Here is a 27,515-nt window from a genome sequence, read left to right as displayed (position 1 = left end):
TTAAGTAAGGAAAAGTTTAAAGGATATATTATATCAACATGTAGGGGAAAAAAACTGTAGAAACCTAGTATCTTACTCTCCTAAGTATGATTTTGAGAAGCAAATGACACAACAGAGTTAGTGAAAATACTTGGTAAGTTAGTATCATCACTAAAATTTTTTTTTTGGTTCCACCACTTTGTTGCTACCAGCCCGTCTCCCTCCACCCTCGTGCACACATGCTCAGTCATGTGACCCCATGGACTGCAGCCCGCCAGGCTCCTCTGTCCATGGACTTCTCCAGGCAAGAATACTGGAGTGGGTTGCCATTTCCTTCTCTATCACTGAAAATTTTTAATTCGTAACATTTTATCTACCTGGCCAACCTCACAGAGGAACTGGTGCTTAAAAAAAAAAAAAAAAAAATCAGAAAGCAAACTTTATCCAGCTACAATTATTGCTACAGAATTTGTGAAAAATCACCAAGATGTTCATTAACCTACAATTTGATTAAGACATATTCTATTTATCGGGATTCCGTTTACTGTACATCAAAAAACAGCAAGTTGAAACTGAAATATAAGAATTTCAAGAGATAACCAAGGAAAGCAGTAATTTAGTAAGCGGACAGAAGAAAGAAAAACAAGAACAATAAGGCAGAGCACCCAGGTTACTACAGCTAGGGTAAAATTCTCAAGTTAACATTTAAGGCAATCAGCTGGGATGCCATTACTTTGTAGTTTGATAGATGACGTTCACAATAACGGTCATAAAACCTTGGGGGAAGAAAGTTTTGCAATGTTTAGGCTGGACTGCATTTTTTTAAGCTAGGTAGTATATACTTTAACACTTAAAACATTAAGCTCGATTTTCTAAAACCCATTTACTTTCTGAGATAGACTCAGACAAATAAGAGGACACTACATATTGCTGGAAGGCCTTCCATTCATTCACCTGAATGCCTGTTTTGTGCAAAGCTGCACCAGATACTAAGGGGGCATCAACAGATGATTAAGAAATTGACGGACTCCCCTGGTGGTCCACTGGCTAGGACTCTGAGCTCTCAATGCTGGGGCCCTGGGTTTGAGACCTGGTTGGGGAACCAGATCCCACATGTCACAACTAAGACCACGTGCAGCCAAATAAATAAATTAAAGAAAAAAAAGAAACTGAGTATTTCCTCAAAGAGACCATGTCTAGTAGAGTCTAGGAGACTCAAATATACTCCAAAGAAGATAATACAGTTCAAGAAAGATAAAATTGAAGTTCTGTGAGTTGATGAAAGAGTAATTCTTTTAGGATTATGGTAAAAGGATCAAAACATCAAAGCTGGCTTTGAAGGACAGGGAGGCTCTGCCCAGAAAGGATTAATAAAAAGAAAGGGCCTTCCGAAGGTGTGTCCTGGCCATGCTGAAGAAGGGACAGGCAGCACTCTAAAGCAACTCTGAAGATCGCCCGGTTTCCCTTCCCTGAAGGATGTGTGCCCTTCACTGGCCGTTGATTACCGTCTATAAGCTAATGACTTCCCTGGTCTACCTCCAGTCCAGAGCAGTCTCCTGTGCTTCACTGTCAACTGGACAGCTCCACTTCATGTCCTACCGGCGCCAAACTCAATGCACCCAAAACAGAAGTCATAATCATCTCCAAGCTCACTCACCTTCGTGAATTCTACGTTTCAGAAAATGGAAGTATAATCTACCCAGCTCCCAACAACAGAAACCTAGAAGTCATGTTTTATGAGGCATCTCCTGCCACCTTTCCCCTCACTCCCCAAACCGTTGCCAAGTCAAGTCAATTCCACCCCTTATTTGGCACAAATTTCAGTGCCGTGTTTCTATGATGCCTCACTAGTAAAGTTATATTTTCAGGGCTAAGTAGAATAAAAACATCCTCGATTTAAATTGTCACACAAACACCTCAGAGGAAAACAGAACAATAACAAATTTAAGAAAACTACAGAACTTCCTGGGCATTTTTTTTAAATTTTCACGTCTTTTAAAAAAAAAAAAAAATCACAATTTGAACTATCAATCTCCCAAGCATTACTGTACTGGTCATTTATAGCGCCCTTATTTAACACATGACTTCTATAATTTTTTCCTGATGCGAAGAAATTCATCATCTCAGTGGTATCCAAAAGCAAAAACTGGAGGAAAAAGTGCTGAGAAAGTCTTGGACTGGCAGTGAAATACTGCAGCCAATTTTCAGTTATTACATTATGAATAATTTAAAATTAATCCGTATTTTTCTCCCAAGCGTTTCTGTACTTAAATGCGGGCATGCTTCCCCTCTTAGAGCACCTACCACTTTACACAAACAAAAGCACACCAAGTAATGTCAACCCAGATTGTATTCATAAAATGCTGATTATGGATTGGTTTAGGCTTGGGGGAAAAAAAAAACCACAAGCGTGAAACCTGAGTTTGGGACGAAAATCTCAAACCTCTTCCCAAGTTTGGCTGAGTCGTAATCAAGTATTAAATAAATCCAGATTGGGCTAATAACATCAGAGAATGCTAAGATCTCCAATACGGAGTTTTAAGTGGCTGGAAACATTTCATGAAGCTGGCATACCTCAAGACGCACTGCCCCGTGAATCCTGGATAAATTGACCGCAGGACCACTCCTCAATTCAGTAAGTTTCTCCCCGTTTCAAGCGTCCAGTCACATAGATCACTACTGTTCTCCCTCCACACCAAAACTGAGACAACTCTTGAGTTCTTTAACTTTCTTTTCACAGTTCACTGCTTTCGTACTCTACTTTAAGTAGCAACCGCTTTCACCGGTGTTTCCCCGTGAAAGTAACTCCCCAAAACCTCTGAAACGAACGTCTGCTGAAGTTCAGCACATATACTCGAACGATTAAAATATTTCCAGGTCTAGCATTAACAACTAATTCAATTCTTACTGTCAGAGCCTTACAATTTCGAAACGCAAAGGCTGTGTGCTGAAGAGCAAAAATAAAAGATTACCGTAGTACACCCCCAAGGCCAGCAATTAAAAAAACAAACAAAAAAAACAGATCTGAAACTTACAAACTTCCTGCCAAACGGTGAAATGTTATGAACGTCTGTTGCTGGTGAGAAGCAAACTGCACTCCGAAATAACAACGGAACGAGGATTTTGTTTTTGTTTTTCAAATTGGAATTCACAAAGTTATTTTCTCCGCTGCTGCTCGGAGCGCACACACACACACAAACCCCAGATAATTTCACATTCTTACTGAAAAAAAAAATCACTTCGACTGAGCGTCTCTAAGTGCACAAAGAGCCAGAAAAAGCGTTTTCGGTACAATCCATCACTAGGAAAGACGCCGTCCGCTCCCCACCTTTCTCTTCTTCCTCCTCCTCCTCCTCGTCGTCCTCGTCCTCCTCTTCACTTTCCTCTCTCGGGCCGGGCATGTCGGGCTCTTTTTCGGACGCGGGCTGGGCGGGGGCTGCCTCTCCCTCCGCAGCTGTGCCCGAGGAGGACATGCTGTGGACCTGCGGGCGCGGAGCACACCAAACCCCTCGGCTCGGTCTCCCCTCGCCCCCCGGCCGCCCCGAGCGGCTGGCCCACCCTGCGTCGCCCCAGGGAGCCGCGAGGAGCCCCAACCTCAAAGTTTGCCTCCCCGCGTAGCCGGGACGGCGGCGCTCACTCCCCCGGGGGGGCGGCTTTTCTCTCCGGCCCCGCGGGCCGTCGCGCGTCCCGAGGCGGGAAAGCGCGGCCGCCGCGCCGCCCCTCCCACCGCCCGGCCCCGCGCCGCCGGCCGCCCCGCATCCCCTCCCCTCCCCCCGCGCCCCAGGCCGCCGTCCAAATGGCCGCGGAGGTGCGGGCGGGGCCCCGCGCGCCCTCTCGGCCTCCCCTCGGCCGACTCGGCCCTCACCGTGGGTCCCGGCGGCCGCGGGCCTGGCGCGCGAGGGCACGAAGAGGCTCCCGGAGGCGGCGACGGGCGCCGAGGAGGACGCGCACGGGCCGCTCGCTGGCGTGACGCTCGCGCCGCGCTCTCAGCTGCCCAGAATCAACAAGATTTTCAAAATGGCGGTTAGGGAAGGAAAGCGGGAATGCGGCGGCCAATCAGGGCCGCGAGCTGGGAGTTGGCGCGCGCGGGGCTGGGGGGGGCGGGGCGGGCGGTTGCCTCTGAGGAAAGCCCGCCGGGCTGGGGTGGAGCCTCGAGAGGTCGCCCCGGCCGCGGGCGCAGGGACCTCGCGCCCTCCCGGGCCGCCCCGGTGACGTCCCGCCGCCGATCCGGCGCTCCGCCGGGAAAGCCGACAGGCCGCGTCGCGGGCGGCGGGCGGGAGCGGGCGCGGGGCCGGCGTGGCGGCGCTGAGCGGAAGAACGCTAGGGGGCCTGCCTGTGTATTGTCTCCGCGGCTCGTTCCCGGAAAGGAGGAGGAGCGGCCGTGGGTCCGGGAGGCGGCGGGAGGGAGGGAGGGTGAAGAAGTTTACAACCAGTTAAGTCCCTGCTACAGTTATTTCCCAGAGGTTGAGGGGAATTACTAAGTGAGTGATCTCCTTTGGGTCTCAGAGATCACGCTGCTGCTGAGGACTCCTGAATCTGCTGTTAGGAGGACCCCATCGTTTGCAAAGTGCATCGCGAGGAAAAAGATCCTACTGCACAGAAAGTTCGCGTCACCGGAGACAAAAAGATTTCCAGACCCGTAAATGTTAGGGGGAAGTCGTGTGTGTTCGTTACAATAGAAGAAAAAACGGTATCGCCCAGTCCAGACTCTTCTCCTGGAGACGTGTGCCATCTCAGAATCCTTTAAAACTTAAAAAAAAAAAAAAAAAGAACACATTGCTCCCATAGCCTTGAGTTTCCTGGCCTGTAGGTCGAAACCCTCGCAATAAACTCACATTTGGCTTTGTTAAAACGGAACACTGCTCCTCCCCTACACCCCGCTCAAATGCTCCATCTTTGTGTCTGTGATCTCCGTGGTTTCACGCCCCACGCCGAAAACCACTGTCTGCCCAAAGGATCCTTTTATTGGACGCACTTATATTAGAAACAGGGTCGGTTAAATTTGCCCGAATGGATTCCACTTTGTATGGCAAATATTAGACATAGTCTTTGAATCTTCTCTTTTCCTTTTGTGCCCCTACGGAAAACATAAGCGAGTTCTGTCTGAAAACATAAGCAAATTCTGTCATTTCTTCTCTCAAATTGTAAACCATCTCCCACTCTTCTGGGGCCACTCAATCCTGTCCACTCTCTTGTTTTGCTTGGATTTTGACATAGTTCCTCACTGATCAGGTGGCTTCCACGTTGCTGCCTCCACCTCCTACTAGTCACATAGCAGCCAAGGTAATCTATGGGAGTTTTTTGTTTTCATTTACTCTTGCTTAAAACTCCAATAGCTCTACGCTGAAGTGCTTCTCCTACTCCAATACCATCACTATTCTCTTTCCATTCTTTTTCAGTAATTCACTTATTCATTCAAAAATATTTGTTGCAAACCTCCTCTCTGCCAGTCACTAAGACCTGCCATCTTCAAGCTTACATTCTAGTTGAGACAGTGAACAAGTGAATACACTATACTGTGAATAGCTATAAAAGTAAAGTAGATTAAAAGAGATGTGAAGTACCAGTAGGATGGATGGGGTTTTATTTTACGTATTTGATACTTAAGGAAGATCTTGTTAATAAGATGGCATTTGAAAAGAGATCCTAACTACTAATAAATGAGAGCAGTGGAGATAGTGGATATATTCTAAGAATCCTCTGGAGTTTTGAATGTGATTTATGGATGATTTGGGGGTTTTCAGTCAATGTAAGTGTTAGTCACTCAGTCGTGTCCAACTTCTTGCAACCCCATGGGCTGGAGCCCCCAAGGCTCTTCTGTCCATGGAATTCTCCCGGCAAGAATACTGGAGTGGGTTGACATTCCCTTCTCCAGGGGCTCTTCCTGACCCAGGGATTGAACCTGGGTCTCCTGCACTGGGGGCAGATTCGTTAGATCTGAGCCACCAGGGAGGCCCCAATAAACAGCCATTTACTGAGATGAGGAAGACCTCAGGGATTGGGGAGGAGGGGTATTTGTTGTGGGGAGGGACAAGGAGTGGTGGGGAAGGAAATCAGTTATTTCGTTTAGGCCTGTTAGGTTTGTGTGTGTATGCTCAGCCACTCTGTCGTGTCCAACCTGCAATCCGCATCACAGGTAGATTCTCTACCACTTGCGCCATCAGGGAAGCCCAGTGAGATTCCTGTTAACTCCAAATGGAGATTCAGACTAGGCAGTTGGATGTGAGAGTTGCATGCAGGAGAAGCTCTAGTTCACAATATAGATGTGGGAATTGTCACTATATAAGAGGGCTTCTCTGGTGGCTAAGATGGTAAAGAATCTGCCTGCAAAAAAAAAAAAAGAATCTGCCTGCAATGCAGGAGATCCAGGTTCAATCCCTGGGTCGGGAAGACCCCCTGGAGAAGGGAATGGCAATCCAGTAGATGGTATTTAAAGCCCTGAGCCTGAAAGACCTCATTCAGTTTAGTTCAATTGTTCAGTCATGTCCCACTCTTTGTGACCCCATGGACTGCAGCATGCCAGGCCTCCCTGTCCATTGCCAGCTCCCGGAGTTTACTCAAACTCTTGTCCATGGAGTTGGTGATGCCATCCAACCGTCTCATCCTCTGTCCTCCCCTTCTCCTCCTGCCTTCAATCTTTCCCAGCATCAGGGTCTTTTTGAATGAGTCAGTTCTTCACATCAGGTGGCCAAAGTATTGGAGTTTCAGCTTCAACATCAGTCCTTCCAATGAATATTCAGGAATGATTTCGTTTAGGATGGACTGGTTGGATCTTCTTGCAGTCCAGGGGACTCTCAAGAGTCTTCTCCAACACCACAGTTCAAAAACATTAATTCTTCAGCGCTCAGCTTTCTTTACAATCCAACTCTCACATCCATACATGACTACTGGAAAAACCATAGCTTTGGCTAGACGGACCTTTGTAGGCAAAGTAATGTCTCTGCTTTTTAATATGCTGTCTAGGTTGAAGGGCCTCACTAGCAGAGTGAATATCAACAGAGGTGAGGAGAGGGTCAAGACTGTACACTGGAGCTCACCAGCTCCAGGTTCAGGAGAGGAAGCTGAAGCAGCAAAGGAGAGGAGCTGGTGGGTTTGGCAAATATGTGGGAGCTTTAGAAGTTCTTACTCCTTTGAATTTCTCAGTGAAATCAGGAGTAGAATCCTTGGCAGTGAGTGTGGAAGAGGACAGTTGGTGGTTTCAGAGAGAGGAATGGGAGCTATTCATATGGGAGAAGGGGGGATGAATGTGGTAGGGTTGCCAGGCAGTGGCGAGGAGGAGCCATTGACATTAGTGGCCAAGAAGTCAGAGTGAGACCAGCCAGGATTATATTTTTTCTGCATCCATATTCAGCTACTAGGAGTAGGTGTAGAAGTAGTGAAGATTTGGATTTAACCAGGTTTGCCTTTTGTCAGACAAGTATAAAGACAGGAGAGAAAGGTGAGTTGAAGATGTGGGTGGGACAATGAACATAATGATGGAGCGGAGAATCAGAGCTGAGTAGGGAGGGAAGGAACATGAGAGGGGTGAGACATACTGAAAATGGGCAGGATGAAGAAGGAAGGTCTTTCTTTCCATTGTTGCATTTATCACTGCCTGAAAATTTTAGTTGCTTACTGTCTGTCTTCCTCACTAAAATGTAAGCTCCTTGTGGCTGCAGGGACTTTGTCTTGTTCATCACAGTATTCTTGACACCTGAAGTAGGCCCTGACACCTAGTAAGTGATCAATAGGGATTTGCCAAAAAAAAAAAGAAAAGAAATAGGGATTTGCCAAATGCAGGGACACGAAAACAACCTTTTATTGTGAAGATTCAGAGCATTTTTTTGTTTATTGTGATGAGATGATATATCAGAATAAGACAGGTTCTTTTGGTAAAAGTTTACCAAAACTGCTGTTAGCAGTTAAACAATTTACAGGTTAACAATGGAAAGTTTGGTTTCTCGCTCTGTAAAGCTCTTGGTCAGGTCAGACAGTTCCCTGGGGCTTTCTTTCCTGTGGTTTAATGATTGCTCTAAGCTCCTTTAGGTCTTGAGGTCTCATCATCTCAATAGGAGTCCTTAGTGTTCACTATGTTAGGGGAACAGAATAGGACAAGAACTTGTCCTTTGGCTAGTGGCCAGATGGGTCATACCACCCCACCTAACTACAAAGAATCTAGGCAACCTGGGGGCACATACGAAGTAACTGGTGACATGGCTGTATCATAATTACCACCAAATAAGGTACCACTGAGATCAATGGGGGAATGTGCTTGAAGATATTTGTCAGTTTTATTTTAGAAACATTAAAAATCCTGATTCTTAAGTTTTTTGTTTCATTTGTGCCTTGAGGAGTTTTTACATCTACTGCACACAGATATCTTATCTTTCTTCTGCACACATCTAGCTCTTACACACACGTATCTCTCTTTCTCAGACTACAGGTTTCATGGGCAGAGCCCACGTCCATGCTACTTATTATTCTCTTCCAGTATTTGGCACAATGCCTGACACAAATAATTTTAAAATATGTGTTTAATTGAAATGTATCCCCTTTGGGTTCTAAGACAGTGGCATAAGGCTGTTGTCTGGATGCTATTTAAAGACCTTCCAGCAATATCAGCTCTGTAAATGATTGTGGCTTATTCATGACCGATGACCAGATTCTCATTTTAACCCAGTCATAAACATAAATATAGTGACACATTTGACTCTTCTAAAAACAAGATATCATACTCTATCTTGGTAGAGTTAGCCAAAGTCCACAGGTTAGTAATTTGAGATTAGGTTTGAAAATATGTGAATGCAATGATATCCAGTTGGTTGATAGACTGGATATTCTAGCTTTGACAATAGCCAGAGAAGACTATTCATAGTAAACGGTAGGAAATGGTGAGAGAAATGGTGAGACAAGATAAGTTAGAGAACAAAGAATAAGTGGTTACCAAGTTTTGGCTCTAGAATCTAATTTTGCTCTAAATCTAGCAAATAACATTTGTAACACATTTATTAATATATCCTTATCAATTGTTTCATGGTATGAGACCAAAGAAATAGTGATGATAGAGCTTTGATATTACTTCTTTTGTTTGCTGTAAAATAAAGAGATCATCTCTGTTGAGAGGGGTTTTTCTGCTTATGGCCTAATATTCAATGTTTAGATTATATTTAATGACATTGCTGTTGGCAGAATCATAATATCAGAAGCAGAAAAATGTTTTCCACTGCAAGTTGGCTAGAAATCCTCAGCATTGTCACAAGATTGTCAAAATGGAGTGTTCTCTTAGAAAATGAATGTGTAACTCTAAAATATTTCTGTCCAATACTCCCTGGCGGTCCAGTGGTCAGGCTCCATGCTCTCAGTGCTGAGGGCCTAGGTTCAATCCCTGTTCAGGGAACTAAAATACTGCAAGCTGCAGGCCCTTCCTTCCCCCCTCCCCTCCCTGCAAATTCTATTTTGAATCTATAGACTTTTATAAATAAAACATTTCCTTTTTCAAATGACTCATTTAAAGGAATTAGAGAAGGTTGGAGTGGGTATCTTCCCCACTCAAACCCAAGGCAGCTTAGGTTTAAAAAATGAAACTTCGAATAAACAGATGTTTGCATATTAGGAAGAGAAAAAGTTGTTTTTTTTTTTAAAGAAGATGTTACCTCCTAATAATAGTTTTTTGGAAAAAATAAACTGGTTTTTGTCTCTTTCCCCTTCCCATCTCAATCTAATCCAGTGAGTCTTAAGTGGGGACAGGGTATTATACCCTGAGGGGACACTTGGCAATATGGAGACATCTGTTGGTCCACGTAGAGGGGGGATGCTACTGGCATCTACTGGGTAAAGGCTTCGATGCTGTTTAGACATCCTTTAATGCACAAGACAGGTCACACAACAAAGAATTATTTGGTTCAAAACATCAGTGGTGCTGAGAGGACTTCCCTGGTGGTCCAGTGGCTAACATTCTGCGGCTTCCAGTGCAGGGGGGTCCAGGTTCAATCCCTGGTCAGGGAAGTAGATCCTACATGCCGTAACTAAAAGAGAAAAAAAAAAATCCCACATTCTGCAACTAAGACCTGGTGCAGTCAAAAAACACTGATGGTGCTGAGATTAAGAAATCCTAATCTAATGCGACGTACAGTATTTTGTTATCCTGGCACTCCAGTTAAACTGCTCTCATAAAGACCAATAATGATCTCGGAATAGACAACTGAAAGACTTCTTTAGAAACTCCTATACTTTTTATTATACTTTTTATTGGAGAAGGAAATGGCAACCCACTCCAGTATTCTTGGCCTGGAGAATCCCATGGACAGAGGAGCCTGGTGGGCTACAGTCCATGGGGTTGCAAAGAGTCAGAAACGACTGAGTGACTAACACACATGTACTTTTTATTGTTGTTTAGTCACTAAGTTGTGTCTGACTCTTTTATGACCCCGGGGACTAAAGCCTACCAGGCTCCTCTGTCTACGGGATTTCCCAGTCGAGAATAATGGAGTGGGTTGCCATTTCCTTCTCCAGGGGTGTTTCCTGACCCAGGAATCAAAGCCATGTCTCCTGCATTGGCAGGAGGTTGTTTTTTTTTTTAACCAATGCGTCACCAGGGAAGCCCTACTGCTATATTTTTACTTTGTTTATGCAGCATTTGGTACTGTTTAAGCACCCCTTCTTTCAAAAGTTTTTTCTCTTGAATTGCATGAACTTGCTTTCTCTTGGGTCTCCTCCTTTGCTGGCTATCTTGCATCTGTTATCCTCTTAAAAGTTGGTGTTCTTCAGGGATCCCCATAGGCCCTTGGTTGGCTCCTTACACGTGAGTTTCCTGGGTGATCTCATCCACACCCATGGTATCAATGATGTCTAGATTAATAAAGTCCAAATCAACATATTTGACAACTTACTTGCTCTTTGAGCATCATACTGTTATAATCACCTATTATATTTCTTCACCTAATATCCCATTTTTGTCTGAAATTCAACATAGTAAAGCTAAACCCATTCTCTAGCATACCTCTCCTCTTTTTATTTTTATTTATTTATTTTTGGCCATGCTGTGAGGCTTGTGGGATCATAGTTCCTGACCAGGGACTGAACGTGGGCCACGGCAGTGAAGGCACTGATTCCTAATCACTGGACCATCAGGGAATTTCGTCTCCTCTTCTTATTAGATTTATTTCCTTACTTATTTATGAAGTAGAAAAGAACAGCTTTATTACTTTGCCAGGCAAAGAGGACCACAGCAGACTAACGCCCTCAAAACTGTGTCCTGACCTGCAAGAGGCAGAGAGGAGTTTTATCGTCATGGGGTCAAAGGGGAAGATGTGATCAGTTCATGGGCATTCTTCTGATTGCTTGGTGATGAGGCAGTTGTGAGTCAGCATCATCAGGCTGGTTCCAGCCAGTCTGGGGTCTGTCTCCCTGCTTGTGGGCAGCAGACAGTTTACTTCTCCCACCTGGGGGAGTTTCAGCATCTGCCAAAGTTCAGGTGGGAGACAGGAAGACCTTGCAGAAGGGTTACAGGCCCAGCGCCGCAGAGCCTTCCTGTGACATGGTCACATGGGATTTTAGAAATTGCCCCTTTGGGAGATACAAGGTGTGTGCAGGCAGTCAAGGTCAGCTCTCAGACTTGAGGGGGAAGAAAAGAAGGGAAGGAAAGAGATTCCTGATTGTATTCAATTCCCATTTCAGATGGTTGAGGAAGCCTGTCTGTGTCTATATGTTTGGCTTCCAGGTGATAGACCAGTTACCTCTTAAACAATCCCCTCCCCTCCCCCCTCCTGAAGTTATGTTGACTGCATTTCTATTACTTGCAACCATATACTCCTGAGTCATACAATCCACTATGAATTCAAGGATAATGCTTTTGCTTTGGACTTATTTGTAGATTCAGCTCTTACCCCAGTATCAAAGTAGATTGCACCATATAAATACAAAATAGATACTGGATACAAAAATATCTGTGAGTCAATTAATGAAGCAAAAAGGAAAGGGAGAAAGGAAAAAAGGGAAAAGAGCAGTAAAGAGGTAGTTAAAATTAAGAGGAGAGGAGAAATAGAAAAGAAAAAATATGAAGGAAAATTGAGGATGTGCTCAGTCATGTCTGACTCTCTACGGGCCAGGTTTCTCTGTCCATGGAATTTTCCAGGCAAGAATACTAGAGTGGGTTGCCATTTCCTCCTTCAGGGGATCTTCCTGACCCTGACCCAGGGATCAAACCCACATCTCTTGCGTCTCCTGCATTGGAGGCAGATTCTTTACCATCTGAGCCACCAAGGAAGCCTATATGAAATAGAGTTATGTATAAATAAAGTGCTTTGTAAAAAAAAAAAGAAAACCAGAAAACCCAAACAGACCATTTTCTCTCTTATTTCTATTTACCTCTATTATTTCTCAATTGTTGACAATCACTGACTCCCCTCCCTCCACCCCTTCCATCAGGAAAAGTTCGTGTCTCTATGAACTTCTTGTGGGGTGGATTACCAAAAGGCATGAGGATCCACAAGCTGCTATTTGCCTGGATAATCCTATGGACAGAGGAGCCTGGCAGGCTGCAGACCACGGGGTCACAGTCCGACAGGACTGGGTGACTAACGCCAACAATACATTCATTGACCAGGTGCCCTTTCTAAAGCTCTTCTCCCTGTTTTCTCTCATTCCTATCTCCTGTCCTCATTTTTTTTCCTGCCTGCAGCAAGTAGTCTTTCTTAAGCAAAAATCTGATCTTGTCATTGTCTTTCCAATGCCTCGCTATTGTTTGTGGAATATAGTGCAATTTTCAAGCATGGCCTAGAAGATTCTGCACGATCTGCTTACCTCTTTAGCTGTCTCTCCATTCTTCCTCCTAAACACTCCCACTCCTGCCCCTAGGAAACAATCTTCCAGCCAAAAATCAATGAGCTTCTTTAAATTCTCTGAATTACTAAGTTTTTCTTATTTTGGTTTTCTCTATGCTTACCACCATCCCCCTTGCCCCCACAAACTCTTTCTCCTCTGCCTCCCCTGGGCTTCACGTCTACCTACCACTCTCTCGGAGTGCCATCCTCCATGAGAGGATGGTCTATTTATTTATTTATTTATTTGACTGCACCGGATCTTAGTTGCGGCAAGCAAACTCTTTGTTGGCATGTGGGAATCTAGTTCCTGGACCTAAGATAGAACTCCGCACCCCTCCCTCCCCCCACCCCCCACATTGGGAGCAGGGAAGTCTTAGCCCCTGGGACACCAGGGAAGTCCCAGAGCATCTACTTTCAAAAGCCTGTCTGCTTGGCTATCCCTCTATGCAGCTTGCTGAGATAAAGGATGTTACCTTATTTGTTACCTCTTCTATAACCTCCTCTCCCCCTCTTCCTCTGTTACCTGAGGGGGTCCTTTCATTTGCAACAAGCTGTTTAAAGAGTTTATTTTCTGACACTGGCCTCCTGCACAACAGAAAGCTCTGACAATGCTAGTGAGTATCCTTTTTTTTTCTTCAGTCCTTAGATTAGAAAGTCATCTGATAAATTTAGGAAAGACAGGATTCACTTAGAGTCTATTTAGTAGGCATCTGCATTTTCCAGAGCTCTGTTATGAACTGGTTGCTTCTCAAGTTATTTGGTTGGCCCAAAAGTTCATTTGGTTTTTTCTGCAACATCTTATGGGAAAACCCAAATGATCTTCCTCACCTAGGGATCTGACCAGGGTCTCCTGCACTGCAGGCAGATTCTTTACCATCTGAGCCACCAGGGTCCCTAGAAAAAAATCCTCAGTTCAGTCACTCAGTCATGTCCGACTCTTTGCAACTCCATGGACTGCAGCAGGCCAGGCTTCCCTGTCCATCACCAACTCCCAGAGTTTACTCAAACTCATGTCCATCGAGTCAGTGATGCCATCCAACCATCTCATCCTCTGTCGTCCCCTTCTCCTCCTGCCCCCAATCCCTCCCAGCATCAGGGTCTTTTCCAATGAGTCAACTCTTCCCATGAGGTTTCAGCTTCAGCATCAGTCCTTCTAATGAACACCCAGGACTGATCTCCTTTAGGATGGACTGGTTGGATCTCCTTGCAGTCCAAGGGACTCCCAAGAGTCTTCTCCAACACCACAGTTCAAAAGCACCAATTTTTTGGCGCTCAGCTTTCTTCACAGTCCAACTCTCACATCCATACATGACCACTGGAAAAACCATAGCCTTGACTAGACGGAACTTTGTTGGCAAAGTGATGTCTCTGCTTTTTAATATGCTATCTAGGTTGGTCATAACTTTCCTCCCAAGGAGTGAGCGTCTTTTAATTTCATGGCTGCAGTCACCATCTGCAGTGATTTTGGAGCCCAAAAAATAGAGTCTGACACTGTTTCCACTGTTTCTCCAGCTATTTCCCATGAAGTGATGGGACCAGATGCCATGATCTTAGTTTTCTGAATGTTGAGCTTTAAGCCAACTTTTTCACTCTCCTCTTTCACTTTCATCAAGAAGCTTTTTAGTTCCTCTTCACCTTCTGCCACAAGGGTGGTGTCATCTGCATATCTGAGGTTATTGATATTTCTCCCAGCAATCTTGATTCCAGCCTGTGCTTCTTCCACCCCAGCACTTCTCATGATGTACTCTGCATCTAAGTTAAATAAGCAGGGTGACAATATACAGCCTTGACGTACTCCTTTTCCTATTTGGAACCAGTCTGTAGTTCTATGCCCAGTTAACTGTTGCTTCCTGACCTGCATATAAGTTTCTCAAGAGGAAGGTCAGATGGTCTGGTATTCCCATCTCTTTCAGAATTTTCCACAGTTTATTGTGAGCCACACAGTCAAAGGCTTTATCATAGTTAATAAAGCAGAAATAGATGTTTTTCTGGTGTTGTAGCCATGTGTTCCGGGAAACAAACTCACTCAGAAGGACAATACAGATAGTGGAATGCCATTTATTACACTGGCGGACCCAAAGCAGAGTATCCTCTTAGCCAAGGACCCCAACCAGTTTTTGTGAAAACCTTATATACCCTAAGTGTACTTTCTCAAGCCCACCTCCCAAAATTCCTTGAAACTAGTCTGGACAAGGGAAAAGAGAGATACGATCAAAGGTAACCCATGATTCATGTGTCACAAGACTAGATAAACAGTGGATATTTATCAATAGGCTGGTGGTCATATCCCGATAAACATAATGGAATTTACCACTTTGTTCTGTTACAGAGATAATTAGCATATTCTTTTAGGTAACAGAGAGTCCAAGTACAAGTCCTGAGGCTCTTTTATCGGGGGTCTGGTTTTCCATTGGTGTGCCATTTCTATAGACACCAGGCACAAAGTTTAGAGTCCACTGGGAGGGTGACCATGCGTGTAGCCTAATGTTTGCAGCCTGGCCTAAGATGGAGTCCAGCTCTGTCTGTTTCCTCCTTCACTGGAACTCTCATGCTTTTTCGATGATCCAGCGGATGTTGGCAATTTGATTTCTGGTTCCTCTGCCTTTTCTAAAACCAGCTTGAACATCTGGAAGTTCACGGTTCACGTATTGCTGAAGCCTGGCTTGCAGAATTTTGAGCATTACTTTACTAGTGTGTGAGATGAGTGCAATTGTGCAGTAGTTTAAGCATTCTTTGGCATTGCCTTTCTTTGGGATTGGAATGAAAACTGACCTTTTCCAGTCCTGTGGCCACTGCTAAGTTTTCCAAATTTGCTGGCATATTGAGGGCAGCACTTTCACAGCATCATCTTTCAGGATTTGAAATAGCTCAACTGGAATTCCATCACCTCCACTAGCTTTGTTCATAGTGATGCTTTCTAAGGCCCACTTGACTACACATTCTAGGATGTCTGGCTCTAGGTGAGTGATCACACCATTGTTATTATCTGGATCATGAAGATCTTTTTTGTACAGTTCTTCTGTGTATTCTTGCCACCTCTTCTTAATATCTCCTGCTTCTGTTAGGTCTATACCATTTCTGTCCTTTATCGAGTCCATCTTTTCATGAAATGTTCCCTTGGTATCTCTAATTTTCTTGAAGAGATCTCTAGTCTTTCCCATTCTGTTGTTTTCCTCTATTTCTTTGCATTGATTGCTGAGGAAGGCTTTCTTATCTCTCCTTGCTGTTCTTTGGAACTCTGCATTCAAATAGGAATATCTTTCCTTTTCTCCTTTGCTTTTTGCTTCCCTTCTTTTCACAGCTATTTGGAAGGCCTCCTCCGACAGCCATTTTGCTTTTTTGCATTTCTTTTCCATGGGGATGGTCTTGATCCCTGCCTCCTGTACAATGTCACGAATCTCCGTCCATAGCTCATCAGGCACTCTGTCTATCAGATCTAGTCCCTTAAATCTATTTCTCACTTCCACTGTATAATCAGAAGGGATTTGATTTAGGTCATACCTGAATGGTCTAGTGGTTTTCCCTACTTTCTTCAATTTAAGTCTGAATTTGGCAATAAGGAGTTCATGATCTGAACCACAGTCAGCTCCCGGTCGTGTTTTTGCTGACTGTATAGAGCTTCTCCATCTTTGGCTGCAAAGAATATAATCAATCTGATTTTGGTGTTGACCATCTGGTGATGTCTACTACCCTTAAATTATGGGCTTCCCTAGTGGCTGACCGCTAAAGAACTCTGCATTGCAAGAAATGCAGGTTCTATCCCTGGGTCAGGAAGATCCCCTGGAGAAGGATATGGCAACCCACTCCAGCATTCATGCCTGGAAAATCCCATGGACAGAGGAGCCTGGCAGGTTACAGACCATGGATTCAAGAGTCAGACATAATTTAGCAACTAAACCACCAATCACCATCACCATTAAATTACAACCTGACATGAATAATGCTACACTCTAACCTACTCCATATACATACATTGACACATAAATGAACACATAAATGCCATTTAACAACTCACCACTGAGAGGATGAGATGGCTGGATGGCATCACTGATGCACTGGACTTGAACTTGGGCAAACTTTGGGAGATGATGAGAGGCAGAGAGGCCTGGCTGCTGCAGTCCATGGGTTGGCAGAAAGTCGGACATGATTGGGTGACTGAACAACTCACCTTCTACATTGCCAGTAGGGATATGTCACTCTGAGAGCTTACCTGTTAGTGATACAGCGATGTTTCACAACTCCTTTCCATCACTCTCATCTTTGCTAGTATTGCTCAGTATGCTCTGCTTTTTGCTCGTTCATTTGTCACTAGATTTCTCTTTTAATACTTACGTCTGCTCCTCCCCAGAACTTCAGGACTGCATCACTCTTGAGAACGGAGGCCCCAGGCACACCCAGTACCCAAAGCCAAGTGAAATTAATTGCTCTTACCCTGACTTGGGGCCCTGATAGGTGGTAGGTATCGACAATACTAGCAAAAGAGATCTGTCCCGATTTGCACAGCTGAACGTATCCTTCTCGGGGCCAACCGAAAGTTCTGGCAACCTAAGTGTAACTGGTGGGGACGTCTACATTTTAAAAACAATGAAATGGAAAGAGCTATTCTGGAAAAATTAGACTGACTGGCAGGAGAGTCTCAGAGCGCAATCAACATCAACTGTCGAAGAGATGCCGCGATTAGAACAAATGAGGACGGAGGCAGGGGATGAATGGAAGTGATTCCTGCTTTGAACCTCAGATAAAAGGTTTTTTTCTTTTTTTTTTTTTTTTTCTGAAATCGCCCAGCCCCAGAATTTCAAGGATCGCGTTCGCTGCCTGCTTCCTAAAGAGAGCTCGTTTCTGGGGGAGGTGTGTGCGTGCACGCGCGGGGGAGGCAAGGCTCGGGAGAGGGGCCCCAGCTCTCCGGAATAAACAGCAGGGGGAGAAGGGGAGCGCGCCGAGGCGGGCGGGAGGGGTTGGGGAGGCAGCATCGGGGGCAAGGGCCGGGGGAGGGGCCTCGAGCCGCGCGCAGGGGCTGGTAGCCTGGAGATCCGAGCGCCTCCGGTACCTGGAGCTGCTGCCTGGGGAAGCTGACAGCGGACCTCCGCGGGCCTGCGCCCGCGCCCTGCCCCTCGGGGTCTCCCCGCCCGGGGAGCCGACCTCGCGCGCACGGTAAGGAGGGACGCGGGGTGCTGCCCTCGCCCCGGGCCAGGTGCCTGCTCGGCCTGCCCAGGCTGTCACCCCCTACTCCTTCCCTCGCCCCTTCCCCGGCCCCCTAGGCGCCGGGCTGAGCCTCGGGCGGTCGGCCCGCTGGGACTCGGACCCTCGCGGACCCCCGCCTCCTCTCCGTTCTCCCTCCTCTCTTTATCCCCAACTCCCCCCCGGGCAGCTCCGAAACCCCGCGCCCCCGGCCCCGGGAGAGAGGGGCGACGGGGGTGGGGGTGTCGTACACCCTGCCCAGGTGTGTGTCGCAAGCACCGGCGCACCGATTTTCCCCGGAGTCTGGTCATTTCCAGGCTGAGATCACAACTCTTTCTCCTTCCAACACATACCCTCCCCCACTTTTGTTACTATCCTAACTTTGGGAGGATATTAACCCCTGGTCAAGGTAGCTGTCTTATCTTTTGTATCTGCACCAAACAGGGATTGAGGTGCCTTGGTTTTATTTTTGTTTTTCCTGAAAATGAAACACTGTGATAAGTTTACAGGGGGTTCTGGGTGATTGCGGCGCTAGAACTTTATCATAGTTTAAAATAATAGCTCCTACTCGGATGTTGAGAGCCTGATTAAGAAATGGCAAGGTGTGTGCGTGTGCGAACAGTCTTTCGTGTATTGAAGGAAAAAAAAAAAAAAAAAAGAATTCCAGGTGATTACGATGCGCTCTCTCTCATAATTACCTGAAAATATCTATCAGGTCCTTATGAGAAGGAGAGTGGGCACCCAGCTGTTGGTAAACATCAGCTGAAAATCGTAGAGTGAACAGGGAGTTTAAACGGAGTGAAAGCTGGTTCCCTTCAAACTGATGAGTTTGGTGCGTGTCATTGGTTTTAAGACGGCGTGTCATTGGTTTTAAGAGGGTAAACAGTTCCTTTGAAATTCAGATGTAGGATAGAGAGAAATACTGCACTTGAAAGAGCCCTTGTTAAAGAGTTAGCTTTTACACATCAACTTTTAAAATGTAAGAACTGCTTCGCAAGTACTCTGGCAATTAGAGAGGACCGAGGCCTATTCTCCTGGGAATCAGAAAAGCTTCCTGCATTGTGCTTGCACTGGCTGACTTTCAGTCACCACTGGCAGTTTTACTTGTTGGTTGTTTTAAGGCTAAAGACCCGAATGAACATATCTCTAGGAACTAAAAGAGAAATTATCTTGTAAATTGATTTAGGTCTTGTTTACATTCTTCTTTATTTGAACCAAGCTCTTCTACCCTGACTTGGTTAAGAGTGTAAATTGTATTGTATTTGAGTTTGCAAACTGTGTCAAACTGTGTCGCATCTCAAACTGTGTCATTGATGTTCACCTGCTGCTTTTCATGTATATGTATACCTGAATCATTCTAAGTACCTAATAAACTCTGAGTGTAACTGCTAGGGAAAATAAAGATTTGCATTTGTCTTTTGGAAATTTGAGGTGAAGGACTAATTTTTTTCAAACACCACAAAGTAGGCATAATGGTAAATCATACAACATTTTATGACATAAGATGCTTGTTATGAAACAGGAATAGTATTTGATACTTGCTTTCAAGGATATTAAGGGCAAGTAGGCGACTGTCTGTAAAGCATTTTGAACTTTCAGAGTCACTGTCTAGGTATTGAGCCAATGGGATTGCTTTCCTGGCAAACTTTTTCTTTCTCCTTTCTAAAATTAACTTTCCCCTAGGAAAAATAGTGCAGATACACACAATTTAGCCAACCAAGTCCAGAAGATGCTGTGTTTGAGTTTTAACAGTGACCTTAATTCCTTCCTGTATATCTCGTGTTTGCAGCTTATGACACAAAATATGCAGAAATATTCATTACCCACTGACATTCTTAAAGCATTGGCTTCATGAGGGGAGTTATGGACAGAGTACAACATTGTGTTATAAAATCTGTTGGCTTGGGGAAAGCTATTATTATTTTCCTATGGTTTTTGTGTATTTGTGTGTACACTGGGTCTGGGACTTACATAATTATGTATATATATGTAACACATGTTTTTAATAGGAATGAAAACCCACAATATTTTTCTTTGTGGCAGAACACTGTAAGCATTAGGTTTTGATTACTTTTTCATGCCAATTTTAATATGACAGAACTGAAAACTTCAAGGAAATAATTCCATAAAGAGCTATTTGGAACTGAAGGCCTTTTTAATGAAAGATGTTTGAAGCCCTTAGTCTATGCACTTAGCATCCGCTGAGCAATTCTTTGTGAGCGAGTAAGGGCGGTAGATCCAATTCTGGCAACCTCAGACACTGGATGATTAGACCCTGTCACTCTTCTCCAGACCTTTAATTTAGTCTGTAACTTGATGCTTCACTGACCCCACACTCTCCCTGCCACGCTAGCTCACAGAGGAATTGTTGGCACTCTGGGTTGAATTTTTTCCCCTCCCATCAATTACAACGTTTGCATTGGTTGCAGAATGCAGTTACATTTTTAGCTCAGTATTCTAAGAAATACCTTTAGCCACAGGGAGAGTAGGCTTAGGGCAGCCTCGCTCACAAATTGCCTTATTTAATCATGCTATGTTAATTTAATTTCTATGATTCACCTACATAGAAATAATCGAGTCATACGGCATTAAAATTGGAAGACACTTTAGAAGCCATCTAGATTCTAATAATGTTTTCCTACAGATGAATATTGATGCAGTTGTAGCCATAATCCAAACTTGGAGGATAGAATTTACGTTTCATGTTCTCTTCATCGGCATTCAATTTTATATTCTTTCCAGTTCTTGTAGTAGTGAGGACTTTGCTCATTTGAAATGAATTTCTTTACAAGTTCAGTGATTCAGGAATAGCATTAAAGTAAGTTGCAAATCTCTGATTTTCAATGAAACTCAAAACTTGACCTTAAGGGCAATGTAGGTTGTTTACAAAGCTAATGAATTATTGTAAACTAGCATCCTGTGTTTTTCATTACTTTGGATGCGGCCTATTTCAACTGATTGACGGAAGAAAAGGAGTATCCTAAGCAAGATGATGGTAAAGAAAGAAAAGTTAAAGTGGTGAGGTGTTTGAGGAACATGACTTACTAAGTCAGCAAATCATTCAGAAATGATTGGCCTGCAGACCCCTCCCAGAGATTTTATTCTGAAATAGTAGAGACGATCATTGGAATTTCCAGTCCTCAAAATCCTACTTAAATAAGATTTGGTTTTTGGAAGTTCCACTTCTTGATGTTTCTGCCTTTCAGGATCTTCTGTCTTAAAAGATCTATCTTCCCAAGTTCCTATGGTTGAAGATTTCCAAAAGAATTAATCCCGATACATAGGCACCAAAAGGATTGGATCCAATCTTAAGAAACCATATAGATTCTAGGGGAGTACTCTTGCTGGTGCTACAATTCGCTACCATTTATTTATTGAGGTATTTTACATACATTAAAAAAGTATCTTTATAGCCCTAATGGATAGACGTTATCATGCCTTTTATCTGTGACTCAGAAGTTAAGCCTCTTGGGCATACTCACATACCCCTTTCAACACCCCACACTGCTTCTCTGTGAGTACAAGCTCTTGATTGAATCTGTAGATGATGGCATGCTAATTTGGGGATATCTGGCAAATTTCCTAATTCTGCAAAGACCTTATAAAGTCTTCTCTTGTCCTTATACTTCAGTGCAAGTATGTTCAATGTGTGGAACTCAACATTCTTAGATAGATTTAATGACTAAAGACAATTACTACATTGAAAATACGTGTTCCAAAGTAGCATTAATCCTTAACAATCAGGATGCTTTTAAAAATATACTTTTTAATTTCATGACATTTGGTGATTTATAGAGCGACTATTTGCTGCATTCTCCATTGCCCTCTATAAGTGATCCTCTGTTACATTGAATCATTTCCTTCAAGGTTTTTAGAAATTCTGTCTCCCAGAGTTGTCCTGCCAGAGCTATTATAAATTAAAATGTGTATTCCTTTATTAAATTGTCTTTTAAGTCTCCTTTATATTATAGTTGCTGTTGTTCGGTCGCCAAGTCATGTCCAGCTCTGTGACCCCATGAGCACGCCAGGCTTTCCTGTCCTTCTCTGTCTCCCAGAGTTTGCTTAAACTCATGTCCATTGAGTTGGTGATGCCTTATTTAGCAGTGAGTTTTAATGTTAGTTTCATAAATTTGTTTTAATCAACTTCTTTTGACTTGGTTTTTTATTCTGTCTGATCAACAGTAAACCATACGTAAAGAGCGGATGAATTATCTCAAAGTTTAATCTTTAAGGGTAGAAGCTTCTAGCCCAGGAGACTCTTTGCACCTGTGGAATGCATCCTTTTCTTCCATGCAGTTTCTTCCATGTCCCCAAAGGTGGACATTATTCTCTGCATTTAACTGGTTCTTAAAAAACATCTATTGTAAACAAAAGGCTCCACTGCTATGCCTAGTATGTATTCAGTTCAGTTCAGTTGCTCAGTCATGTCCAACTCTTTGCGACCCCATGGACTGCAGCACGCCAGGCCCCACTGTCCACCAACTCCTGGAGCTTGCTCAAACTCATGTCTATCGAGTCAGTGATGCCATCCAACCATCTCATCCTCTGTTGTCCCCTTCTCCTCCTGCCTTCAATCTTTCCCAATGAGTCAACTCTTCCCATGAGGTGGCCAAAGTATTGGAGTTTCAGCTTCAGCATCAGTCTTTCCAATGAAATATTCAGGACTGATTTCCTTTAAGGGGATTTGATTGACTGGTTTGATCTCATTGCTGTCAAAGGGACTCTCAAGAGTCTTCTCCAACACCACAGTTCAAAAGCATCAGTTCTTGGTTGCTCAGCTTTCTCTATGGTCCAACTCTCGCATCCATACATGACTACTGGAAAAACCATAGCTTTGACTAGATGGGTCTTTGTTGGTAAAGTAATGTCTCTGCTTTTTAATATCCTGTCTAGGTTTGTCATAGTTTTTCTTCCAGGGAGCAAGCGTCTTTTAATTTCATGGCTGCAGTCACCATCTGCAGTGATTTTGGAGCCCAAGAAGATAAAGTCTCTCACTGTTTCCATTGTTACCCCATCTGTTGGCCTTGAAGTGATGGGACCAGATGCCATGATCTTAGTTTTTTGAATGTTGAGTTTTAAGCCAGCTTTTCCTAGTACATATAGCAACTCTCTCGTTCATACAGCCCAGTTTCTAGGTCTGCAAATTGGGACTGTTGCTGCCAGAAACTCAGGTAGCCCTTGTTCTCATTTCTGCCCCCTCTTGGAAAGTGCAGAAGTACCTCAGGAAATTTTGCTTTAAATCTTTCAGCAAGGTCCTGTAACTTGATTCTTTTTTCCCATGGTATTTAATGAGTCCAGACTTTTTACCTTTTTAAAATAGTACTCTCCATTAGCATACTTGAGCAGCTTATCACTATTGAAATGTTTCTTGGGAAACCATGTGAGCAGAAAAAGGTAAGAGTATTTGGAATATTGTATGTGAATTTGTATATTTGTATATAAATATATTTCAGTTTATAAGTAGGCTTATAAAAGAGGTAATCTTTAGTTTCCTTAGTATTGTCCAAGAACAAGATGTAAAACTAGTCAACAGTCTGATATATTCATGAAACCTGTCTATTTTCAGTTGTATACCTTATTTTATCCTTTGGAGTCAGAGGACCATGGCATTTGGATTCGGAAGGTTGTGGCTTACATACATTCCTTAATACTCATCATGCAGCTTTTGCAAATTAGTTTTCTTAGCCTCATGTCCCTTATCTGGAAAAAGTGATAGTCACACCCAAGAGTGGTACGGATGACACAAGGTAATTATAGAGGAGTTGTCAGAACACACATGTCATGGTAGAAGGTGTGGTTGAGGTGGACCAAGGAAGTGGAGCAAAAAGAACCTTCAGCAGCAAAACTCAGAAAACATAGGAAGCCAGTCAATTAGAGGAGCCTGAGGAAAGGTGGCCAAAACAGAAGACAAAGATCAGGAGAGTGTGAAATCAGAGAATCAAAGGGAATTGAGAAATTTAAGATGAACTCTTAAGATGAAGGACGAAGAAGGTACCATTGGGTTTGGCAGTTGGGTCAATGTGACCTCAGCCATGGGCAGTTTCCTTGGTGAGATACGGACGAAAGGAAGTGGAATGATGAATGAGCATCGGGAAGATAGGAAAGTGCAAGCAGCCGATAGAAAAATGTTTCTCCCTTAGGCAGAAGGAGAAAGAGAGAGGTCAGTTGCCAAGCAGATACTCAGGACTGGGGTACTGGATTTGGACTTGAGGGCGTAGCAAAAATCCTACCCCTGAATTTTAGGGACTGAATGTTTACCAATTTTAAATCTTTTTCTAGTAAGGGCATTAAAAACACTACCATCTCATTTCAGAAAAGAAAATATCAACATTAGGGAGTTAAGTAAATTTATCTTTATGAACAAGTTAGTTTCTTAAATAGTAAAGGTTTTCTTCTCTTGTTCAAGATTTATCAGTACTTTCAAGTTTCCATCCCTGCTGCTGCTTTAGGGATCTGGCCTCACCAGTTACCTTTTTCCCCAAATATTTTCAATCTCGTCTTCTCGACTGATTCTTTTTCATTAACATATACACGTACTCCATTCTCTTATCTTAAAAAAAAAAATCCCTATTAACTTTTACGAAAGTTAAACAGTGTCAGGAAAGAAGGGATGCTTTATATGCGGCAGTAATAAAACTTGATTACTGATTGGACTTGGCAGATGAGAGAAAGGGAAGAATCTAAGATAGCTCCCGGGTGACTATGCCACTTGGTATCATGGATGAGGAGCTGGGCTGGAAGAATAGAAGATCCTGGGTTCAGTCAAGCAACATAGATTGGGAACTCTGACTGTATCTTTGACTCTTTCTCTAATGTGTTTCTAACTAGGTCCCCACCTCACCCTGTCACCCCGCCTCAGTCATTGTCATTTCATCCTTCATGGTTGGTGCTTAAACCTCGGTTTCTAGAATTATTTAACTCGTGAACGTTCAAACCCTGCTTGTAGGTGTCTGTGAGCCAACAGAATACATGTTTTCTACTCGGGAAAAAAAATAGACATGGAGCACTTGAGAGAAATATGAGTACGCATGGAGCAGGATATTGAAATGGAACCTGTTAATAGTTTTCAGTTTTAGCTGTGGCTCTAGACAATGGAGGCCACATTCCAAGGTGCGGTGTAAGATCACACTGCCGATGTGGGAAAGGAAGTACAGGAGAACCAGTTTAAATTGTTCGTGATTAGCTTGTTGGCCACTTCCCGGTGATAAAACATGGTTGGAGAGGCCGAGGAAATAATTATTAGAAGGTTTTTAGAGAGTTGGTGGTGTATTTGAGTCCCCCATCCTGGCCACCAACAGAAGGCTGTGAGGTACCTGCCCCTCAACTCACGTCTAGAGAAAGGGTTTTATGCAGATCATTTGGAGTGTTGAATGTGTATCCCTTCAGAAGGAGAGGTGCAGAGAGTCAGGCCTGAGAAATCTGAAGAAATCTGAGGGACTGGCTAGCTAGCTCCTCTGATGATGGAGTGAAAGAGATGTCACTGCATCGCTCCTTAGTTTGATCAGGCACTGAGTGCATAGGTTGTTACCTGAAGAACAAAAGTAGATCACCACCCTAGAGCGTGAGCTTGCTGGGGTCCTCAGGTCATGTGGAAGAAGGCCCTTGGACCCCAGCTGGGTAAACTGAGGAGGGAGCTATAAGTAACCATTTGCAAAAAGGGATCCATAGGTGAGAGATCCCTGGTAATGAGGGGAGTCAAGGTTTTCCGTCTAACTTCCATTATCTTCATCAGCATCCCACTCCTGGTTCAACAGAAAAAGTAAGCTTTTTAAGTGTCCCTCAGTAGATGAATGGATAAAGAAATTGTGAAATACATAATGGAATATTACCCAGCCATAAAAAAGAATGAAACAATGCCATTTGCAGCAACATAGATGGACCTAGAGATGACTATCCTGAGTGAGGTAAGTCTGGCAGAGAGAAAGTCAAATATCATGTGATATCACTTATACATGGAATATAAAAAATAGTACAAATGAACTTATTTACAAAACAGAAACAGACTCTAGACATAGAAAAACTTACAGTTATCAAAGGGAAAGTGAGGTGGGAGTTAAATGAACAGTATAGGATTAACAGATACATACTACCAAATAATAAAAGAGATAACAAGGATTTACTGTATAGCATAGGGAACTATATTCAATATCATGTAATAGCCTAAAATGGAAAAGAATTGAAAAAAAAGTATATATATATATTTGTATATTCAAATCACTTTGCTATACACCTGAAACTAAAGCATTATTGATAGTCAGCTGTACTTCATTTAAAAAAAGAGTAGGCATTAAACACTCATCATGCTCGCAGATCACCAGCATTAGATCTAATGATATAATTAGTCTGTATTAGTCAAGGAAGAATTTTCTGAGGCATTTTCCCCCTACCTCATCCCACTTTTGTATCAGAAAGTGGGGCAACCTCAGTTAGCAATCTGACCAGAGAGAGAAAGAGTCTTTGTATCCCTTTCCCATCACACCTGGCAAGGTCCAGTGGACCATACCTAGCTGCAGGAGGGAGCCTTGTAACTTCACATGAAGTTGGAAGAGTTTTAAGTGCTATATTCACTTGGAAACATTACAGAATTGTGATTTTTTTGGATCTAGAGTGAGTTGAAGAGACTTCATTATTTGAGTGATTAGAAGTCATGACAACTGTCTTCGAATTTCATCCAAGGACAAAAGAAAAACCCCACATAAAATTAAAGAGGCAGTGGAGGAAACAGTCATTTTCTGATTCTATACCACGAATCTTGCTGGTTCATTTTAGGAGTCACACGTATGAAACCATTTATAGTTTTTCAATGATTCGTAATTGGCAAAACGATAGGAGGGAAGGGCAGATATGGTTATCATAGAAATCAAATTTATCCACGGAAATGTCACAATAACTGTTTTCATTTCTTAAAATGATGCTAGGAGAATTTTAATTAATCGATTAAGATACACATTTGGTAATTTTAAGATGAGGTTTACAATCTGTTCCACAGCTGGGGAAATGATCTGAGATAGGGCTTTTGTGTAATAAGCAACATGAGACATTTCCCCCCTTCTGTTTCTAGAGAATCAGAGAAGCAATAAACAGCTAAGATGAATTGTTCACCATTTGTATTCTGCCACTGATCAATTTTTATTTTGATTAATTTTTTAAAAGTGTATGCGTTCCTGTAAAACAATAAAGATGATGTTCATAAGCCAATAAACTCTGAAATAAACAAGAATGCTAATGGATGTCTCTTTTCAGCTTTTGGGAATTTTAAACTATTAGCTTCCATATTATCTTTGCAGCATTTGCAGTGTTATTCAAAGTCTTTTATGGACAACGAGTGACAAGGGGACAATCTAAATAATATTTTTATTAATGTGTTCCTAGAGTTGAAAAGAACTTGAAAAATACATTTGAGTCACACACAGAGTATTTACATTGACAGCAAGTGTGGTTTATGCCATAGTAATGGAATTTCGGATCCAGCGGTAGTATATTAGATTGACTAATATATTGGGAAGAAAGGTGATGACTTGGTATGGGGGCGTGAGTCAGTCTTCAGTCGAAGAAGTC

The 27,515-nt window shown here is 43.2% G+C and overlaps 2 protein-coding genes across 5 annotated transcripts in view; one reads left to right on the top strand and one right to left on the bottom strand.

Moving 5' to 3' along the window:
* The window catches only part of DEK (DEK proto-oncogene), a 29,473-nt gene extending 25,260 nt beyond the window's left edge, over positions 1–4,213 (bottom strand). Inside the window, exons 1-2 of one of the 2 annotated variants that reach the window (XM_043908435.1) lie at positions 3,845–4,213; positions 3,308–3,461 (exon numbers count right to left, since the gene is read on the bottom strand). In XM_043908435.1, the coding sequence (XP_043764370.1) occupies positions 3,308–3,452 (145 nt within the window). In that variant the 5' untranslated portion in view covers positions 3,453–3,461; positions 3,845–4,213. Of the gene's footprint in view, positions 1–3,014; positions 3,249–3,307; positions 3,462–3,844 lie in introns of those variants that run through there. The other variant, XM_043908436.1, reaches the window with a different exon arrangement.
* A 13,181-nt stretch (positions 4,214–17,394) lies between these two features.
* The window catches only part of RNF144B (ring finger protein 144B), a 141,669-nt gene continuing 131,548 nt past the window's right edge, over positions 17,395–27,515 (top strand). Inside the window, exon 1 of one of the 3 annotated variants that reach the window (XM_043908441.1) lies at positions 17,395–17,524. The gene's annotated coding sequence lies outside the window, so the exon portion shown is untranslated. Of the gene's footprint in view, positions 17,525–17,740; positions 17,931–27,515 lie in introns of those variants that run through there. The other 2 variants (XM_043908438.1, XM_043908440.1) reach the window with 2 other exon arrangements.

Source organism: Cervus elaphus, chromosome 7 (genome assembly GCF_910594005.1).
Source record: "Cervus elaphus chromosome 7, mCerEla1.1, whole genome shotgun sequence".
Taxonomy (NCBI): domain Eukaryota; kingdom Metazoa; phylum Chordata; class Mammalia; order Artiodactyla; family Cervidae; genus Cervus; species Cervus elaphus.
The sequence above is the reverse complement of the archived record's forward strand: the minus strand, read 5'-3'. Positions and strand labels throughout refer to the sequence as shown.